A 22,466-nucleotide genomic window follows, 5' to 3' on the forward strand; every position below is an offset into this window, starting at 1 on the left:
AAACTCGTGTAATATGAGCCATCAAGAGCAGACCATAGTCTAACTTGAATAGTGGTTCATTAAAGATGCTCGAGAGATACCATGGATCTTCAACACCAATTGACATTCACCAGTAAGAATGTCAGTAACCTGTCAAGTTTAGTTCCTACTCTCGCAAGACCCTACAAGCCTCACTAGAGAGCAGACAGACAGATTCCGGCCACACACTCCAACTACCGCTTTCGTCCCGTATTCGAGCTTTCTACCCTCCAGCCTCCCTCAAGGTCTCTGCTCTCTGCTCCGGGCCTTGTCTCAGCTATCACCACACGTCACTACATTTCCAACAACCATCTACTGTAACCAAGACCATATTATATAAACATAAAAAATCACTAACCTCTGAGTCTTGTCACCCAAACACGTACACATAAACTTATGTTACACTAGCAATAAGACATCAAACTCTCAAATATGAAAAAGAAATGATGACATTTCAGTCCATCCAGGACCATGGCACATTTCTTTTCATATTTGTGGGTTAGGTGTCTAACTTTCAGCTATATTACTGTACTGTGACTTAGTCTCTGCATTCCAGCATCACATGATGCCAAACAACCACCCTCTTTTAATGAGATAAAGAGCTACACACTGGGTAAGAAACCCAGCATTGAAAATAATGAAATGCCTCTTTCTAGAAGAGCCCCAGTAGCTCCCTATAGCTATCTTGCTGAGATTGCTCCATACTACAAAGTCACATCAATCGCAGGAGGTCTGTTTGACCTACTGGAGACCAGAGCCAGACCCTGGCCATGCCACAACCCAGCCTCACAGAGGCATGATAAGACATGAACCCCCTACATGACAGCTGGGCCACAACTCACACCAACCTGGCAAAAATACAGGAAGCCAGATTCAAACCAAAGGGCCGAGCCTGGAAGTGGTAAGCATGACACACCACCACAAAACCTAACCAGTCTCTGAACCCCAGATGTATAGGGATGTGCCAGTATGCATCCCTGGAGTCCAGGGACACCAACCAAGCCCGAGTGGAAAATCAGACAAACTTGGGCTACAATGGCCACGTGGAAGGTCAGACGGGGAATGAAGCTGTTCAAACACGAAAGATTGAGGATGAAATGAAAGTCTGACGAGTCCCTCTTATGGACCAGGAACAGTCTGGAGACCCAACGTAAGGACAAAGTTGGCCCAACCATCCCAAAGTTCAACCATGTTGTAATAACCTAACACACCAGCCGAATCTAAATACTGGGCTACGATGGCCTGCAGACACAAGACGAGCTGCGTAAAACATTGCACCACCACCTGAAGGATGGGTGCAAGCATCTTGGCCAAGGCCACTGCAGGTCTCAATGACTCCGCATCCAAAACTTAACCAAGCAAGTCCACATCCTTAGGAAGCCTACCAGCAAAAAGCTCCAAGAATGCCCAAAAATGCATGACTGTTGAAAGGTTTGTGCACACCTTATGATCCTCTGTGATAAGAGCCGCACAAAACACAGACAGCTGAATATGAAGCTGTCACTTATCTGCATCATTGGCAAGAGCAGGAGCAACTAAGTCAATCCATTCTCCTAATAGCACATCACACTGACGTATACTTTACCTAGGACCAAAAAATGGAAGATGTCCCATTTTCATATCAGGCAAAATGTCCCATTTTCTGTGTGTGGGTCCATGGATTGGTTAAGTACGAGCACTTTAGTAAAACAGTTTAATGCCTTTGGGAATACTCGGAACATATTGAGCAAGCAGTCATTAACACTTTCGCGCTTTAGATTAGAGATAACTCGTCGCCGTTTTCTCTTACGATTCCGCATAACAGCCGAGTTTTCTCGTCCATCGAAAAAATATTTCTATAAATTCCATTTTTTAACCGAAATGGATGGGGATACTTTTGTTTTGTAGGGAATTTATTTGCGAATGTTTTGGTACCAAAATGAATATTATATCACAAACTTCTATGAGTAAAAAAAAAATACACAAAGTATGTTTGGGGGTGTGGCGAGCGTGTGGCAGTGGGTTCCCTTTAGCCGTTGATATATCCAACACGTGGGAAATATTTGTATGTGTTATGTATATGTCTGTGTAGGGAATTTTACTGCGATCACTGTCATACAAATTATAAAATGTTTCAACAAGTATAAACATGACAAACATCAAACGAACGAAAACAATGCGTTCGTTTCTGCCGCGAACGCATACTGAGCGACGTGGTTCTATATTTGGCGCTTCTCTTACACATGCTTTGTACAAATGTTATACAGTTCATCTTATAGAAAAGTTTATTGCGAACACATTGGTATAAAAAAGAAATACGTACATAGAAAAGTAGGGTCAGGAAACGTATAAACTTTCCAAGCATGATTTCCCCCTTGTGTTTTCGCCAGTGCGCTCGTGGCTAACTACTCTCCACTTCACACACTCTTGCGGGTGGGCAATTACCTATATTAAACATTCATATGCATATGTCCGTGTAGAGAATTTTATTGCGATTCCAATGATACCAAGATTAGCGATGTAGGACAACTGTAGGCTTCGCAACCATTAAGAGAGTAGAAACATTTTGTTGCTGTTTGGCGCTCTCGGCGAGTGATCTGCATAGTTTTTTATTTGGTGTTGATACTCCTTATGCTTGGGCGGCATTTTATAGGTATGCTCTTATAGACAATTTCATTGCGAACACAGTGATACCAAATTTAAATACGTGCGCCTTCAATTATTGTCAGGACAGTCAAAAGAGTGTACACTTTTCGGTCTTACCACGTAGGCGCGCGAAGTGCCGAAAGCATCTGGGGTATTGTTTTTTTTTGAGCGCCGAGAGCGCGAAAGTGTTAAGGGGAGAATAATGAGGGCTGACCAAGAACACCTAAAAAATATTTCACACTACTCGGGCATAAAGGAATAACAGAGCCCAAAGATAAAAAAGTCATCAGCTAGCCAAGATAAACTTGGAACCTCATAGTGCAACCAAAATGGCGATGCCGACCTGACTCAAGGAAGTGGGGCCCATTATGGAAGCAAGGCTCGAATTCCACAGAAGTACCAAAAAATCAGTGCTGAACGTAATGAAATGCCAATTTCTGGGAGAGCCCCGGTAGCTCCCTGAAGTTACTATAGTGGTACCTTGGTTTACCACTGCCCTAGATTACAATTTTTTGGTATACGACATTAAATTTCTCGTAAAATTTGAATTGGGGTATGACATTTGCCTTGGAATACGATTCGTCTGTAGATAACTGTATGGGTCGAGTGTGGGGCGAGACACCCTCAGATAACCAGTGTATCCCGCCAAGTGACAATTGCGCTTGAATTCTTTGCGAAGAATTAAATTGTTTTCTGCCTTTTTTTTTTGGTTTCTGAACATAAAAGTTCTTATTATATATCATGCCATGGGCACAAGAAAGTCCCAAGATGGATGGTGAGGGGACTGAATGGATGGGGGGGGGGGAGGGGAATTGGATGTATGGTGAGGAAAATTGGATGGATGGTGGGGGGAGGGGGGGGGGGGAATTGGATGTATGGTAGGGGAAAAGTGGATGGATGGTGGGGGAGGGAACTGGATGGATGGTGGGGAGGGAACTGGATGGATGGTGGGGGAGGGAACTGGATGGATGGTGGGGGAGGGAACTGGATGGATGGTGGGGGAGGGAACTGGATGGATGGTGGGGGAGGGAACTGGATGGATGGTGGGGGAGGGAACTGGATGGATGGTGGGGGAGGGAACTGGATGGATGGTGGGGGAGGGAACTGGATGGATGGTGGGGGAGGGAACTGGATGGATGGTGGGGGAGGGAACTGGATGGATGGTGGGGGAGGGAACTGGATGGATGGTGAGGGGGGGGAGGGAGGGAATTGGATGGATGGTGGGGGGGAACTGGATGAATGGTGGGTGGGACTGGATGGATGGCAGGGAAGTGGGAGGTGAGGCTAGTGGGGGAAGGGAAAGAAAATCTTTCAGAAACACCACACTAGAATCATGTAAGGGGAAAGAAGGGGAAATCATAATCACACGTGGAGGATGACTGGGTGGGCAGGTGGTAGAGTGAGTTGATGAATGAATAGCAGGGCAGGTGGCAAAGTGGGTGGATAGGCAGGGAGCAATGGTCGGGTAGGTGTCAGTGTGTGCAGGTGGGAAGGAGCGAGATGGTTGGCAGAGTGGATGTGCAGGCAGCAGAACAAGCAGGTGGTAGATGGTATATATTGAGAGATGATTGATTAATTGATTTTAGACTAAGGAGACTAACACTTTCGTGCTCTGGGCGCACGAGCTCCCCACTACCCCGGGTTGGTTTCGGCATTCCATGGGAGCGCGCGGTAATTCTTAAAAATGTATACCCTTTTCAACTTTGTCAGCTCAATTCTCGTCCTAAGATATTCAATTTGGTATCAATGTGTTCGCAATAGAATTCTCTAGAGGAATAAATGCATATAAACTCCACAAGCCCAGCTTACCACTCGCAGCAAACAGAGAAAGTGCGAGCGAATCGGGAGCGCGCAAAAGCGATAAAATGTGTACACAGTTTTCACATTGGTCACCTCAATTTTCGTCCTAGATCTTTCATTGTGGTATCAATGGGTTCACAATAGAATTCTCTATAAGAGTATATGCACATAAAATAACAAACCTGGACACGCTCCACCTGCCGACAAGTTGAAGACTGGCCACGTGTTACCTGCGAGGGAGCGCCCAGATGCCCACCCGCTACACCCCCAATCCCCCCCCCCACAAATGTTTAGTATATTTTCCGGTTGCTAACATCAATTTTCATGTTACAGCGCTCATTTTAGTATGAAATTGTTTCAAATAGAATGCTTTAGATGGATATATGCATATAAGGGCAATTTTTTTTTTTTTTTTTGAGATATATACAAGAGTTGTTACATTCATGTAGAGCCACTAGTACGCGTAGCGTTTCGGGCAAGTCCCTGGAATACGATCCCCTGCCGCGAAGAATCGTTTACTTGAAGAACAATATTGCAAATACAATACAATAAAGTATAAACAACAATATAAACTATATAAAAAACTAAAACTTTTTGTACTTACCAATACAGTGTTGTATGTGGAGCATGACATGGGTTGAATATTAGTTTTATCCACTCCACCTGCTCCAGGAAAACATTTCCTGAAGGGTTATCTTGAGGTTATCTTGAGATGATTTCGGGGCTTTAGTGTCCCCGCGGCCCGGTCCTCGACCACGCCTCCACCCCCAGGAAGCAGCCCGTGACAGCTGACTAACACCCAGGTACCTATTTTACTGCTAGGTAGCAGGGGCATAGGGTGAAAGAAACTCTGCCCATTGTTTCTCGCCGGCGCCTGGGATCGAACCCAGGACCACAGGATCACAAGCCCAGCGTGCTGTCCGCTCGGCCGACCGGCTCCCTGGGTCAACCCATGTTTTGTATAGGTGGAGTGGATGGTGGGCAAGCATTACTGCTTATCAGCCCAGAATTGTTTCTTGCGATAGTAGTGGTCTAAATTTGTAAATATTCGCTAAAATTCCATTTATTGTTCTATTACTATGGGACTAGTTTTAAAATGTGTCTTTATATTGCGAACAATTTGATACCCAAATGAAAAATGTAACACGAAAATTTGTGTCAGAACACTGGCAAAATATAAATAATTTTGTGGTGGTGAGCGTCCAAAAGTTAAAATATTTGTTAAAATTCCATTTATTGTTCTATTATTATGGGACTGGTTTTATAATTCGCGCCTTTATTTTGCGAACAATTTGATACCAAGATGACACACACAGCACAAAAAATTTATGTTATCAAACTGAACGAGAAAATACATTAGTCTGCAGGTGTGCCAATTGGTGCTCGTTTACGGGTAACTTGGCCGAATTTAGGCTTTGTTGTGGGGAGTCACACCGAGCTTTTAGACCTTATATGCATATACCCCTGAAGAGAATTCTATTGTGAACACAATGATACCAAAACGAACGACGTAGCACCAGAAATAAGGTGAGAAAACTGAAACGAGTATACACATTTTACCGATTTTGCGTGCTCACGGGTAACTTTGCCAACTTTAGGCTTTGCTGCGGGGAGTCACGGCGGGCTTTTGGGCTTATATGCATATACCCCTGTAGGGAATTCTATTGCGAACACAATGATACCAAAATGAACGACATAGCATGAGAATTAAGGCGAGAAAACTGAAACGAGTATACACTTTTCGGTGTTGCCGCACGCTCGCCTGTACCAAACAGGCGAGTGTGACTACAGGCTGATGCAACGGAGGGAGAGTACGACTACGGAGGGAGGCAACTGAGCGCGATAGTGTTCTGTTCATGTTATGATGTTGATTTATGAGGAAAAGTTGGAGCATTTGCCATAAGGATTATGCACAACAAAAATTTAATGTGTCTGAGGAAGTTTCGTGCCAACCAAACAATATTGTTTGGTTGGCACGGGCCAACTTCCCGGGCCCCTTTAGTTAATATTTTGGGGGTGTTTGGAACAGATTAATTCAATTTACATTATTTCTCATGTGAAAATTTGTTTTGGTTTACCATTTCTTGGGGTACGTTCAGTCTCTTGGAATGGATTAACATGGTAAAGGAAGGTACCACTACCTGGTTGATACCACTATATACTGATATAGAGCCAAACTACTAGGTGCCATCAGTTGTGGAGTTCTTATTGGCCTACCGGGGACTACGAGCCACAACATGGCCCCTTCAGAGAGGCACAGGGAGCAGTGGCCTATGACAAATTTGGTGTAGATTTATTCATGTCTGCCATTTACAAGGGAAGGCCCCCAGAAAGTCAGCAAAACAAAACAGACCACTGCTTGGTTAACAACTATATCGCAGCTGCAAGACAGCCTAAACAACAATGTAAATAAACGATTGAAAATTCCTTAAAGTAGCGTGAGCTAGTTCATACCCCCACCTTCCCCTTCCATAGGAATTAGCTATATTTTAACTGAGCTAGTGTTGCAGTATTAACTTTTTATGAAGTAAGATTACAAACTGCATTGCTTAGTGGACAAAAAATAAAGCATATACATCAGCATGTATAATGCAATGTTTTCACTCTTCAGGTTTTTTCCAGAAGCTTAAAGCTGGATTTACCTAGTGTTTTCTATTCTTAAATCCATCTCTTACATTATTAACACGGACAGTCTCCGTGGTGTAGTGGTAAGACACTCGCCTGGCGTTCCGCGAGCGCTATGTCATGGGTTCGTATCCTGGCCGGGGAGGATTTACTGGGCGCAATTCCTTAACTGTAGCCTCTGTTTAACGCAACAGTAAAATGTGTACTTGGATGAAAAAACGATTCTTCGCGGCAGGGGATCGTATTCCAGGGACCATAGGATTAAGGACTTGCCCGAAACGCTACGCGTACTAGTGGCTGTACAAGAATGTAACAACTCTTGTATATATCTCAAAAAAAAAAAAAAAAAAAAAAAAAAAAAACACTTGCCATGCTCATAATAGAAATCATTCATTTTCCCAAGCTAAAATACAAAAATTTTCAGAAAAATATTTATCTATTATATTTTTAGAAGAACTGGAATTGCAATCAATAATTGTATCTTTTTTAAGACCTTTTTTTACTGGAATTGGCACTGGTATCAAAATCATTTGAAATTTAGTATCATCCTATCACTAGCTAATACTATATTAGTAGAGTACACAAGTAAATAGTCGCCAGAGGACAATCCCTAGGATGACCAGCACTAAGCTTAGAAGCACTGAGAGTGGATGCAAAACATGGCGAACATGAAGTAATACTGTGATGCACCACGCAGCACATCAGCAAGAGAACTGGCTGGTGTGTGTTCCCAGAAGACAGATGGAAGCAGTTAACAGTCTCCGTGGTGTAGTGGTCAGACACTCGCCTGGCGTTCCGCGAGCGCTTTGTCATGGGTTCGTATCCTGGCCGGGGAGGATTTACTGGGCGCAAATCCTTAACTGTAGCCTCTGTTTAACGCAACAGTAAAATGTGTACTTGGTTGTAACAACGATTCTTCGCGGCAGGGATCGTATTCCATGGACTTGCCCGAAACGCTACACGTACTAGTGGCTGTACAAGAATGTAACAACTTTTGTATATATCTTGTATATATCAGTACTAATGGGGTCGACCTAGTTTCGAGTGAATTATTTTGTTTATTTGAATCATTTGGAGAGCTGTTCGGCAGTTTTGAAGTTTTGGGTCTCGTAAACCCGGCAGTTGTCTGTAAAGCTTCACTGATTGTCTGGATACTTTCCCAGTGAAATAGCAGATTGTTATCTGCTCTCTGCACCTTTGTGAGGGAAGGGCCAGGTTCTGGCTCTGGTCTCCAGTAGGCCAAACAGAACACCTGTGACTGATGTGACTGTTGTAGCATGGAATAATCTTAGCAAGATAAATATAGGGAGCCACCAAGGAATTTCCCCAGAAAAGCACAAAGTGAAATTCATAAAGTTATGGAGGAGGGAGACTTGTTCTCTCTTGACTACAAGTAGAGTGAGATGGCTCAGGGGTTCCTAAACAGCATCTTAATGACTAACCTCTAAAATGAGTCCCTGGAAGCTCAATGATTCTTAACCATAATTCCTTCTGTGAATTCCATAATGTGAACAAAACACATGAAGAATGTATTTGAGTGAATGTCATGAAAGTAGAAGGTAAGGCCAGCAAAGAGGGGTAGATGTGGTGTACGAGTGTGAACAATACACTACATGCAAGGGAACAAGACTTGGTGGAAAAGATGTGCAAAAAGGCATTGAATGTACATTGTTTATATGTACAATATGTGGATATTCATAAAGAGTACTATACACCTGGGGCCAGATTCATGAAGCAGTTATGCAAGTAATTACGAACTTGTACATCTTTCCTCAATCTTTGACGGCTTTGGTTACATTTATTAAACAGTTTACAAGCATGAAAACTTCCCAATCAACTGTTGTTATTATAATAAACAGCCTCCTGGTGCTTTGCAGCTCATTAACTGTTTAATAATTGTAAGCAAAGCCGCCAAAGATTGAGAAACGATGCACAGGTTCGCAAGTGCTTTTGTAATTCCTTCGTGAATCTGGCCCCTGGTCCTATTAATTGGAGAGTTACGGCTGTGAATGGGAGCTGGAGTGTGTCAGTGCTGGTTTATACCCGACACTCTAGCTAAACTATGATAATGAATACAAGTGTTGTATTATATTTGAGGAGCTACAGCTTACTTTCACAATGTTAGTCACCATTTTTTCTGGGCTGATGCCTTATCATAAATGTGAGGAACATGGTAGTGATGATAATGTATGAATATACATGAAAGTGAGAACATGGTACTGACCATGTATGTATGAATACCCATAAAAGTGAGAATATGGCAATGATAATGGATGAACGCCCAATTAACTAAGAAACATGGTAATAAGAAAATCAGGAGCCGCCACGAGGAGGATTTGGTGTTTGTCTAGGGCGTTTTGCTTGTGTACAAAGTGGGTGGGTTCCAATCCTCCTTATGGCCCCTACTGATTTTCTCACCAATACATCATGTTATTGGGATGTTATTGTGCAAACATGGGAATGATAATGTATGAATACCCATAAAAGTGAGAAACATGGTACCCAGTCTGGGTAAACATCAATACCCAGTCTGGGTAAACATCAATACCCAGTCTGGGTAAACATCAATACCCAGTCTGGGTAAACATCAATACCCAGTCTGGGTAAACATCAATACCCAGTCTGGGTAAACATCAATACCCAGTCTGGGTAAACAGTCTGACTGCCCTCAATACATTCACCAAACTTTCATACATAAAGAATGAGATGTTATGCCGAAGGACAAAATAAACCGACACAATATTAACATGAATAAACTCTCTCTCTTACACATATCTTACCTCAAATTTGCATCATTATACAAATTCTCAATTTCAGATTCAAGATTGTTCTTGGCTTGTTCTATGTTAACTACAGCCGATCTCAGCGAGCACTGTTCTTCTTGCCATTGATGCTTCTCGGCTTCAAGGCTCGACAATGCTTCCTTCAATCTGCAAACTGTTGACTGGTGTTCACTTAACGCCTCCTGCAATTCAGTCAGTTGGGATAATTTCTCATCCAACTTCATTTGAACTTCTAAGGTAGTTTTAGATGCAGTTGCACGTTTCTCCTCCTCCTCGTGTAGCTTTTCCAGCAAAGTTTTCTTTTCTTCATTTAGAAGTGATTGCTTATCTTGAAGACACTGTATAATTGCATTCTTATTATTTTCCAGCTCTACTATAGATGCCTGAAGCTGCGTACATTCTTCTTCTTTGGTTGTTAGCGCTGCCGCGGCAGCTGCATACTGAGCAACAGCTTCCCGGTGTTTCTCGTGCCACGTTTTTAACTCTTCTTCCAGATTTTCAGTTCGGACAACAGCCTCTTTGGCACACAATGCATTAACTTCTAGTTCACTTAATTTTTTAGATTTTTTGGTTATATCTTCTCTCAGAGCAAGAATTTCATCATCAGTAGCTTCTAGCTTATTTCTTAGTTTATCTAATTCATCATTCAACTGTTGAGAATTATTCTTACTTTGGCTCAACTGTTTTTCTGTTTCCTTGAGGGAAGATGTCAACGTTTCACACTCGCCTCTGGATTCCCTCAAGTTATTAGTCGCTTCGTCGACTAATTTCTCCAGCTGCTTCTCTCTAGCAATGATATTTGTTATCTCCATCTCTTTTTCTTTAACTAAATTCTCCTTTTCTATTAAAGCTGATGCAGCCTCTTTAAATGCTGAGGATTTCTCCTCTATACTAGCTTGAAGCAGAGTTATCTCTTGCTCAGCTTCCATTAACTTGTTTGACTTATCCTCATGCTCATTGCTGAGGTCTTGTAGAGTTGACTTCAGCTCTGCCAACTCCAGCTGCATGTCCGAGTTCTCCTGCACGAGTCCCTCGGCCTTCTTCTCAAACGTGACACTCAACTCGTTGGCCTGAGCATTAAGGGTCTGGACTTGCTGCTTCATATTACCAACATGATTTTCTGCAACTTCCAGAGCAGCTTGAACAATAGACAATTTCTCTTCATTATCACTTTTTATTCTACTATAATGTTCAGCTAACTGACTATTTTCGATCTTTTGATTTTCAAGTTGGAACTTTAAATTTTCTATTTCCTTCTTATTTTTTTCCAAAGAACCTGCATTTGTTTCCAAAATCTGTTGCAAATTTATAATCTTTTCTGCATGCTGCTTTTGTTCCTCTGAATATTTGACTTCCATCTTTTCTTTCTGTGCTAACAGTTGTAGAAATTCTTCTTTATTATTTTGACACTTGAGTTCCAGAGCGTGCTTATTATCCACCAGCGTCTCCAAGTCAGTCATGGCGTCTACAAGTGCCACCTGCAGATCATTCAACTTTTCTTCCCTCTCTTCTTTCACTTTATCTAGTTCATCAACGACTTCCATTTTCTCTCTCTGTAGAGCAGCAACTCTGAGTGTTAAGGTGTTCACTTGGTCGTTACTCTCCATTAAAGCTCGCTCCTTTTCCTCTACAGTCTTGGCAAGAGCTGCAATACTCTCAGCATGCTGCTGTTGCAGCTCCTTCACCTGAGACTCTCCTTCTTCTCTGTCTCTTGTCAGTGTCTCAAGCTTCACCTCCACCTCCTCGCACGTCTTCTCAAGCTCACTCATTCTCTTCTCCTTCTCTTCCACTGAAGATGTTAACACATCAATTTTTCCTTCCTTCTCTCTTATCTGTTCTTCAAAACGTTTCTCTGCTTCAACTTTTCCTTTCGTCGCCACTTCAATCTAATATAAAAACAAATTATATAAATTATTACAAGATATCTAACATCAATGCAAATAACATCAAATGTATTGACAAATCACTTTTCTTGAATACTACACATGAACTCAAGTTAAGCTATGGCCTAAAATGACAACTAAGCCATACTATACAGATAGCAAAATATCTTTTACAGAAACAGTAAAACGCTACTACCTCTGCTCTCAGTGAAGTAATAGTTGCAGTGTGGCGGGCAACATCTGCCCTGAGTGTGTCTACCATTCCCTCCAGCTCCCACTTTGACACCTCGGCTGCCAGTCTCTCACCACGGGCAATATCCTCCTTATTCTGCACCTCCAACTTCTCCTCCTCTGCAACCTTGGCTCGTCTCTCTGCTTCACTCACCTGCCATTCAAGTAGATAATAAGCATTTTTGTTAATTACAAACTAGATTGGAAATATAATATTCCTGAAAGCTGATCCAATTACAACATTTGCTGGGGCTCAAGAACATGACAAACTGCTGCAATTACCTGATTGTGATCCAGAGAAAATGATTATTTATCAGTGTCTACATAACCCTAGACAACATGGGTTCAGAACAGGGTGCTCTTGCCTCTGGTAATTTCTAAACCTAAGACATGGCCTTAAATGTCCTGGAAGACAAGCAAAATGCTGATGTAATATACACAGATTTTGCAAAAGCTTTCAACAAATATGACCATGATGTCACCGCACACAAAAGGAATTACTGGCAAAATAGCGAGATGGAACTTTAATTTTTAAATGAATAGAAACCAGAGTGTAACAGTCAACAAAGCATAATCCAGATCATCAATTGTGAAAAGTTCAGTGCTGCAAAGTACTGTGCTTGCTCCAGTACCTTTTCTGATCCTCACATCAGACAGACAAGGGTACAAGTTATAGTACTGTATCATTAGAACTGCTTACAAATTTTAAACATGTATTCTCTAGAGCACAGGCAGGAGAGATAAAAAATTATTTACAATTGGAAAATATGAGAGGAATTAGTTCTATATCTGCACAAATAAATACCATTGCATGAAACCAGGAGGCATGGCAGAATGTGCAAAATAGCCCCACTGAAAAGCAGAGGTGCAATAGGTATGCTGAGACAACTTGATCAACAACAAGGGCACAATCAAAACTCTCCCAGTGTTCAAGAGAGAACTCGATAAAGCCCTCCAAAGGCTACATGATCAACCTGGCTGAGACTGATACATCAGGCTGCAAGCAGATGCATCAAACAGCCTGGTTGACCATACTGCCAACAAGCAGGACTGGTCAGAGGCTGTAAGGGACAATGATCCCCCAAAACCAGCAACAGGTAGTCAACAGATGAGGTCTTATGATGCCGCACTTAACCTGATTAAGCACATTATCAGCTGATGCACTATCACATTCTGTTAGATTCAGGTCAAATTTTGTGACGGTCTCATCAAAGAGATGTCTAGTAAGGGAAATACTGAGAAGCAGAAGCTGAGAGCATGGTCAGATAATGAGCATGAAGCACACTGAGGACTACTTCACGAATAAAAAAACCAGCAATGAATGTAATGAAACACCATTTTCAGGGTGAGCCCTGGAGGCTCCCTGCATTTATTGGACTGATATTAGCTATATTAATCTGGGGCTTCAGTCATATGGAGTTGTCGAGCCACGAGCCAGAACATGGGTATCCCCAGAAAGGCGAAGGGAGTAGTGGCCTATGAAAACGCCACTGTTTGGGAGAATATTCAAGTTTACCATCGACCGGGGTTGGGCACTCAGAAAGGCAGGCGCCCCAGACCCCATATGGGAGAAAATTGCAACCTTAGACCAAAACAAGAGGCTAGAAACTCCCCCCCCCCTCCAAAAAGGAAACAAGCAAACCATCACCAACCCAACGCGCAGGCTGTCTGTCCCCAGTTTGAAGACTGAGCAAACAGAAACCAAAACCTCCGACCAGAGGGAGAAAGGGTGCCTCCGGGGCACACAGAGAAAATGACGTTTCATTACATTCAATCCTGGTTTTCTGTAAGGAGCACCGTCGGCTCCCTGGAGATAGTAATCCTAAGAGCAGTAAAAGAGGGACTAACCCGAGAGGCAGCTGCACTGCAAGATTCATGACGAAGATGAGACAAGTGGCTGCAACAAACAGCAACAAACAAAAAGATGCAACCTAGACACAAAACATGATGCACCCCCCCCCCCCCAGCCTGACCAACCAAGCATCAATAACCCACGGACCCCTCCAGAAGCCCGCCATCTCGTTCTTCACCGGAAAGAAGGCTGCAAATGAACAAAACGTCCACCCGGACCGAAAGAGCAAAAACCTTTGTGCCGAAGGAGAGCATGAAGCTCCCCGACCCGACCCCCAGAAGCCAAAGCCAACAATAACAAAGCTTTCTGGAAACAGTCTTGGACCGAAAGGACCACCATAAACAAAGGAGAAGAGAGAAAGGAGAGCACCTGGTACAAAGACCAGGACAGCTCAGCTGGCATCCGATCCATGTCCATGGCAGGAAGCCCCAGCTAAGAGGAGCAACCTTCTTACTAGCTCAGAAAAAATATATATACACCGTCATATACACCGAAAGCCTAATTTGACAAATTTCTGGTTTCAACATTCAGCAATACATACTTGTTTTTCAGTTTCTTCTTTGACTTTAAGTATCTCCATAGCAGCTTCTGCCTTGGTGGACTCTACTACTGATGCAGCATTAGCCTTAACACTCTCCATCTCAGCAGATACACTGGCAACCTGGGCTCGCGCTTCTGACAACTCCGCTTCCATTGCATTCATTCCTAGAAAGTGCATTAAAGACTTACTTCTACTCAACTAAAAATATATTATTCATTTAAAATTATGCAAAACTACTTGGTAAATATACCAGTATGAATAACAAGGTCATTGAGTCCACTAGGCATTGTTCAATCACACCAGAACAATAACTCAAACAAAAAGGAATTCCAGAATCTGAACATCGTACAATGTCAACTGGATCATGGACAGGTGTAATGATCATGGACAGGTGTAATGATCATGGACAGGTGGAATGATCATGGGCTGGTGTAATAACCACAGGCAGGTGTAATATAAACAGCCTGGTGTAATGTCCAGTGTCTACAACCTGATGTAATGACGACCACAGGCAGATATAATGAGCATTCTATCCAGCTAAAGTAACATCATTTACATAAAGCCAATATTATAAAGTACCTGCTAACTTCCTTTCACATTGTTCTTTGGTTGTGTTGAGAGCTGTCGTTGCCTCGTCTCTCTGCCCTACTGTGGCTTTCAGCTCGTCTTCAAGTTGGCCCATCTCTTGAGATAACTTGTTTACAACATTTTCAGCATCTTTAACAGCCTGCAAATTTAATGAAAATTCAAAACATTTTTCACTGATATTTCTGTATGATCCCTAAGCCTCTGCGTGGAAAATAACAACATCAAACCTCAATTAGCCTATTACTGTCACACTTATTTGTGAGTCAACAACTGAATAACCTTGATCCTTGAAGTATTCATGCTGATGAATTTTAAAACTCTGGACTCCCCCCCCCCCTACTAACTACAAAAGTCTACTAACACAAGTTGGACACCCAGGAGAACTAACACAGGTTGGACACCCCGGGGAACTAACACAGGTTGGACACCCAGGGGAACTAACACTGGTTGGACACCCAGGGGAACTAACACTGGTTGGACACCCAGGGGAACTAACACAGGTTGGACACCCAGGGGAACTAACACAGGTTGGACACCCAAGGGAACTAACACTGGTTGGACACCCAGGGGAACTAACACAGGTTGGACACCCAGGGGAACTAACACAGGTTGGACACCCAAGGGAACTAACACTGGTTGGACACCCAGGGGAACTAACACAGGTTGGACACCCAGGGGAACTAACACAGGTTGGACACCCAGGGGAACTAACACTGGTTGGACACCCAGGAGAACTAACACAGGTTGGACACCCAAGGGAACTAACACTGGTTGGACACCCAAGGGAACCAAGAGTGTTCTCTCTTGAACACTATGAGGGGTCGACCAGTTATGTCCCTTATGTGTAGTGGAAGCGTGTTGAACAGTCTCGGGCCTCTGATGTTGATAGAGTTCTCTCTCAGAGTACCTGTTGCACCTCTACTTTTCAACGGGGATATTCTGCACATCCTGCCATGCCTTCTTGTCTCATGTGGTGTTATTTCTGTGTTCAGGTTTGGGATCAGCCCTTCTAATATTTTCCACGTGTAAATTATTATGTATCTCTCCCACCTGCGCTCAAGAGAATACAGATTTAGGCTTTTTAGTCAGTCCCAGTAGTTTAGATGTTTTACTGAGTGAATTTTAGCAGTAAAGGATCTCTGCACGCTCTCCAGGTCAGCAATTTCTCCAGCTTTGAAAGGTGCTGTCATTGTGCAGCAGTACTCCACTCTAGAGAGCACTAGCGTCTTGAAAAGTATCATCATCGGTATATCATCTCTAGTGTAAAAGGTTCTTGTTATCCAACCTGTCATTTTTCTTGCAGTTGTGACGGCTACTTTATTGTGTTCTTTGAAGGTAAGATCTTCCGACATGAGTACACCCTAATCTTTTACAATGCCTTTTCGTTCTATGTCATGATTTGACTGCGTTTTGTACGTGGTTTCCGTTTTTTCCGTAGCACATGAGCTAGAACTTATCTTCGTTAAACACCATATTTTCTGTAGCCCATAGAAAGACCTGATTTACATCTGATTAGAGATTTGTCGTGTCCTCTATGTTATCTATTCTCATGCAAAATCCTAGTGTCATCTGCAAAGGATGATGCAGTACTATAGATTGTGTCCTTGTCTATATCCAATATGAGGATGAGAAAAAGTACTGGAGCAAGCACAGTACTCTGGGGGACTGAGCTCTTCACGGTGATGGACGGATTCTGTTTGTCAGGAAATTGTAAATCCATCTGCCTATTTTTCCGGTAATTCCTTTTGAACATATTTTATATGCAATAACACACAACAAATCTCTGTGAATAATCTGCGAATAACACAACAAATCCATAACACAGGAACAAATCCACAAGTGCCGTGACGAGGGTTCAAACCTACGTCCGAGAGGATCCCAGACGCTGCCTTAAGTGACTGAGCTATGACATGGTTAAAAGAATTGCAACCGGGAAATTATCCTGACCTACCACGGATCCTGCAGTCTCTCCGAGACACAAACCAGGGTTTCACACAATTCCCCCATGCACCCAAGCTCTGTCAATAGGCTGTTCTACCTCTTCGACCTTACTTCATTACACACAGAAATCACAATACCATGTGAAATCATCTCGGACATAGGTTCGAACCCTCATCACGGCCCTCGTGGATTTGTTCTATTTGACACATCATGCTATTGATTTCTGTGTCTAATAACACAGGTTGGACATCCAAGGGAACTAACACAGGTTGGCCATCCAAGGGAACTAACACAGGTTGGCCATCCAAGGGAACTAACACAGGCTGGACATCCAAGGGAACTAACACAGGTTGGCCATCCAAGGGAACTAACACAGGTTGGCCATCCAAGGGAACTAACACAGGTTGGACATCCAAGGGAACTAACACAGGTTGGACATCCAAGGGAACTAACACAGGTTGGACATCCAAGGGAACTAACACAGGCTGGCCATCCAAGGGAACTAACACAGGTTGGACACCCAAGGGAACTAACACAGGCTGGACACCCAAGGGAACTAACACAGGCTGGACACCCAAGGGAACTAACACAGGTTGGACATCCAAGGGAACTAACACAGGCTGGCCATCCAAGGGAACTAACACAGGCTGGACACCCAAGGGAACTAACACAGGCTGGACACCCAAGGGAACTAACACAGGCTGGACATCCAATGGAACTAACACAGGCTGGACACCCAAGGGAACTAACACAGGCTGGACACCCAAGGGAACTAACACAGGTTGGACATCCAAGGGAACTAACACAGGCTGGACACCCAAGGGAACTAACACAGGCTGGACACCCAAGGGAACTAACACAGGCTGGACACCCAAGGGAACTAACACAGGTTGGACATCCAAGGGAACTAACACAGGTTGGACATCCAAGGGAACTAACACAGGCTGGACACCCAAGGGAACTAACACAGGTTGGACATCCAAGGGAACTAACACAGGCTGGACACCCAAGGGAACTAACACAGGCTGGACACCCAAGGGAACTAACACAGGTTGGACATCCAAGGGAACTAACACAGGCTGGACATCCAAGGGAACTAACACAGGCTGGACATCCAAGGGAACTAACACAGGCTGGCCATCGAAGGGAACTAACACAGGTTGGCCATCCAAGGGAACTAACACAGGCTGGACACCCAAGGGAAATAATGCAAGTTGGAAACCTAAGAGCTCTAACAAAGTGTTAATTTAGTTTTAGTTTGCTGTTAGTTTTTCCACTTAAAAAAATTGTCCTACCACTTTTCTCCTAGTTATTCTCCTATTTTCTTGCCCAACTCTCACATTCACTTCCTTTTTAACTTTTGGCCAATATGATGAGGCATCCTCAAGATACTGAATGGATCCGTGAAGAATAAATAAGACCAAACAAAATAAACGTGACAAAACAGTAAGGACACCTTTTACTGGGGATGTCTAATTAGTAAGTACTCCAACACTTGTAAGAGAAGCTCACTTTGTCCTTATCTGCCTGCATCTGTTCAAGTGAAACCTTCCTGCTGTCTGCCACTTGCTCGGCCAACTCTAAGCGCGTTGTCAGCTTGTCTATCGAAGATTCTGCTGCAGAAAGTTTCACCTTCAATCCTGAGACCTGCAAAACAATGGAAAATTTAAGTTTAAGAGGTCAAAATCATTATTGAGGCCTTTTATTTAATATTTTTTTTTAAGGAAATAAATTAGACATTTTGCCAATATAGATTATAGAACTTTATCTATTCTATTCAATGATACCAAAAATCTGACTAAAAAGTATAGTAATCTGATTATCCAACCATTCAGTGTCGAACTCTCCAGATTATTCAACAAGTGGCCAATAATTTGGGTGAGTGGTCTCCCAGAAAAGAGAGCAGGAGCAGCAACCAGCCTAGACCACACCGGGGGCACAATGGGCTAGAACAATGGCCTCACCAACACAGATCATGAGACCAGTAACCTGCCCCACCCAGAGACCACCCACCAGTATGGCAGAGAATGGTCCAGCTGTATCAACAAGACCTGGCACAAGCCAAACCAACATAGCAGCCTGGCTCCGGCCGGACCAATACAGCATGGAGCTAGCTGCACCAACACAACCCAGCACTATATGAGCCCAGCATCAACACGACCAATATGGCCGGGTACAAAACAGGAAAACCCAACCTGACGACAGCCAGACCAACTCGTTCCAGAGCCAGCTGGATAATGCAGTCCCAGTGCCAGGTGTGTTAGCATTAACAAAGCCATCACAGTACAGTGATGCACGCTCAGTGCAAGCCAGACTAACACAGGCCACGGCCAACCTGGTCAAGACATTTCCAAAGAAAGAACCATTTTAATTTATTCCTAGGACACCATCACATCATTACCAGGCTATTCTTTTTCTCTACCATTCAAATCATTATGAAAATGATTCTGCAATGGATTATTTTCACGCTCATCTCATTCTCAAAACTATGCCACATTTATGTACAAATATAAATGAAAAATAATCATACCTGAGCAGCTGCCATCTCCTTCTCTTGGCGCAACATAGTAAGAGTTTTGGTCGAATCTTCAGCTGTCTTCTCTAACCGGGCAATCTCTGCCTCTAGCTGACTGCTCCGACTCTCGGCTACCTTGCAATCCTTCTCCACTGATGCAGTCTAAGAGATGATAACACTATGTAGATGAGCTGCACATACCTTATTTGCTAGCGTAAAAGATGCACCCTTACATAGGACGCACCTGTTTTACACAAGGCTATTTTGCAGAAAAAACATTTTAGTATGTTTCAACATTCATTTATTGATAGATATTTTAATGTGGATTGTGTACCCCAACTTTTGCCTCCTGTAAGATCAACTATGTAGTTGTTTATATTGATGGCAAAAAAATTGCTATACAGGATGTGAAACGTATTTCTGGATGTGATGTTTTGTGTTCCCGCATCAGGCCACCAGGGTGACGAACCTGACCGTGGCGCACCATCACAGCACTCTGGTTCTCGTTCACTCACAGCAAATGGCTGACAGGCAGATGAAAGTTTAACATTCCTTTCAAATTTCTAGAAGCATTTTTTATTTAGATGATGAATAAATGTGTCTTAAAGGTAAGACAGTCATTAAATAATGTAAGATATAAATCATGTGTGGGTTATGTATGCTGGGTAAGGTGGTGAGATGATGTGAGCTTCCTTTATAACTGCCGACGTATCATAAGCAATTTTTCATAAGTTTGTGATAAAAGACTAATAACTCTGCTTGTTGTAATTATTTTATTATTAGCAACAATTTTTGTGCCTAGTGAGCTTACCCAGTATGCTCATCCGGCTCCCTAACCCATGGAACTCAGTCTCTCATCCGTAATACGGCCGCATTTGACGTAGGGCAATTTTTTTATATATTTAAAAATAAAAAACAGCGGTGAATGTAATGAAACACCATTTTCTGGGTGAGTCCCGGAGGCTCCCTGGAGCCATCCAGGCTGACTGGATATGTATAACTTTCTGGCATTAATGTGCTTGGAGTTCTTGCCTACCAGGGACCATGAGCCAGAACCTGGCGCCCCTCAGAGGCTTTTACCCAGAAAATGGTGTTTCATTACATTCAACGCTGGTTTTCTGGGGGGGGGGGGAGCTCCGTCGGCTCCCTGGAGCTACCTCACCAAAGATAAGGAAAAGAGGGAAGGACCCGGGAGGCAGTCGCCACTCGCCCTACACAAGAACAAAATCCCAGGCCAAACCAAAGGACCATGCAGACGACCCGGGAGACCCGAACCCCAGAACAGGAAGGAGGGAAGGTAACCCGGGTCCACCAAAACGTGCCCACGGCCCCAGAGGCCAAGACGTGCAGATAACAGCGAAGAGCTGCAACCAAACACACACACGAAGCACCCCCAGCCTGAACAACCAAGCAGCAACCCAAGGACCCCCTCCGGAAAACAGCAGACCCAAACTTCACCCGAAAAGAAGGAGACTGCAGCTAATGAACAACCTACCACCAGGAACAAACGAGCAGGAAAACACACCATAACCGAAGGGGTCACTACAACCCAAGGAGAAGAAAGGAGAGAGACCACCCGGGCCAACGACCAGGATGGCACTGGAAGCGCATGAGCAGACCAGAGGTGAAACAACGAACTAGACAGCTAGCAGAACGGAGCAGAAGAAACAGCAACACTAAACACAAGCTGGAGTGGCCCCGCCAGTGCCGCCTGAAATGAGGCGACAGTATTCGGCATCAAACGACGGTCCAGGAACAACCCCGAGGGGAAGGACAAAACAACCATATCAGAGACCGCAGTACACCTATGCAGTGATAGGAAAACCGGAAGGACCGCCAGGAAACTACATACTGCCGCCAAGATGAAGCACGCAGGTGGGAGACCAACAACGAAGCCACCAGTGCCCACACAAGCGACGAGAACTTGTGACAAAAACCCCGAGACTCAAAGACTCGAGGAAAAAAACGAACCAGCCTTGTACTGGGCCGGACTGATCCGCAAAAAGGGGAGGAGCCACGGGAAGACCCTCAGGAACGGACACCGAGGAAAGCAGCACCCCCAAACCAAGAGGCAGGCAAAGAACTAGTAGGAACAGCCACCAGGGAACCAGGAACCCAAACCCGGCAAGCCTGAAAGGAACCAACCCCAGCGATCAGACACACCCTGCCCGGGACCCCTGAAGGACCAACAAGGCCGAAAACAGATGGCAGCGAGAAGAATCCGCCTGCCAAAAGAGTTGAACTACAGACACCGCAACAGCTAGGACCAGATGACGACGAAAACTGAAGAGCCAGGGCCCAGGCCAAAGAGGAAAACAAGCACAACGAACAGAATTGCGAGACTCGAAGCGAAAATCAGCGACCCCGCAACCCGCAGGAGCAGCGCAACCAACTCCAGCAGGGAAGAACGACGCACGCATCTCATAGTTATATATGAGAACATTCAAGACGTGAAAAGGAATACAAAGAAAAGCCGTAGCCAGGACCCCAATCCTAGCATCCCCTGTCCCAACGAAAAAGAACCATAGGGGCAGGAGTGGTCGATCGGACCCCCACGGCAGGACCCGGGGGCCGAGCCGTCCCTCCAAAGCCCCCGGCCCCACAAGAGAAAGCTGGGGCAGCTATAAAAACACTAAGCCCACTGGTCAGACCCATACCCTACGGCTGGAGGAAGAGGCTCGAATGCCTCCGCCGCCACCCTAGAAGAGGAAACCCCGAGACCACCCGAGTCTCAACCCAACTAGACCCAACCACAACTCCAAAACCCGCAGACATTTCGGAGCCGGAAGCAAGGGGAAGGAATGAATGCACAACAGAAGGGAAAGGACGAGGAGGGGCGGACTGAACCAGAGCCGAAGCGACTCCCAACCCAAAGTCCGGACCCCTATAACCAAGGCGGGGCAGTTTTGGGGCATCCGGGGCCGCAACCCACCGAGCATGCTGCAGCAACCAAACCAAGCATGCAATGCAGCAGCTGCCAGCACCCACATATGTTGAGTTACATAGATAAACTGGAGCACGAGCAGACAACAATGTCGTACAACTCCGAGTCAAAAGAAGCACC

At 44.2% G+C, this 22,466-nt stretch overlaps 1 protein-coding gene across 9 annotated transcripts in view; it reads right to left on the bottom strand.

Annotated features, from left to right (window-relative positions):
• The window catches only part of LOC123771607 (centromere protein F), a 155,047-nt gene that overhangs the window by 61,597 nt on the left and 70,984 nt on the right, over positions 1-22,466 (bottom strand). For all 9 annotated transcript variants that reach the window (XR_011224712.1, XM_069313434.1, XM_069313433.1 and 6 more), the window contains 6 exons: positions 19,418-19,564; positions 18,400-18,534; positions 14,938-15,085; positions 14,359-14,522; positions 11,931-12,119; positions 9,849-11,737 (listed from right to left, as the gene is read on the bottom strand). Coding sequence is in view for 8 of the 9 variants with exons in the window: in XM_069313434.1 (XP_069169535.1) it covers positions 9,849-11,737; positions 11,931-12,119; positions 14,359-14,522; positions 14,938-15,085; positions 18,400-18,534; positions 19,418-19,564 (2,672 nt within the window). In the remaining variant the exon portion in view is untranslated. The remainder of the gene's footprint in view (positions 1-9,848; positions 11,738-11,930; positions 12,120-14,358; positions 14,523-14,937; positions 15,086-18,399; positions 18,535-19,417; positions 19,565-22,466) is intronic.

The sequence above is a fragment of the Procambarus clarkii genome, chromosome 75, assembly GCF_040958095.1.
Source record: "Procambarus clarkii isolate CNS0578487 chromosome 75, FALCON_Pclarkii_2.0, whole genome shotgun sequence".
Classification (NCBI taxonomy): Eukaryota; Metazoa; Arthropoda; class Malacostraca; order Decapoda; family Cambaridae; genus Procambarus; species Procambarus clarkii.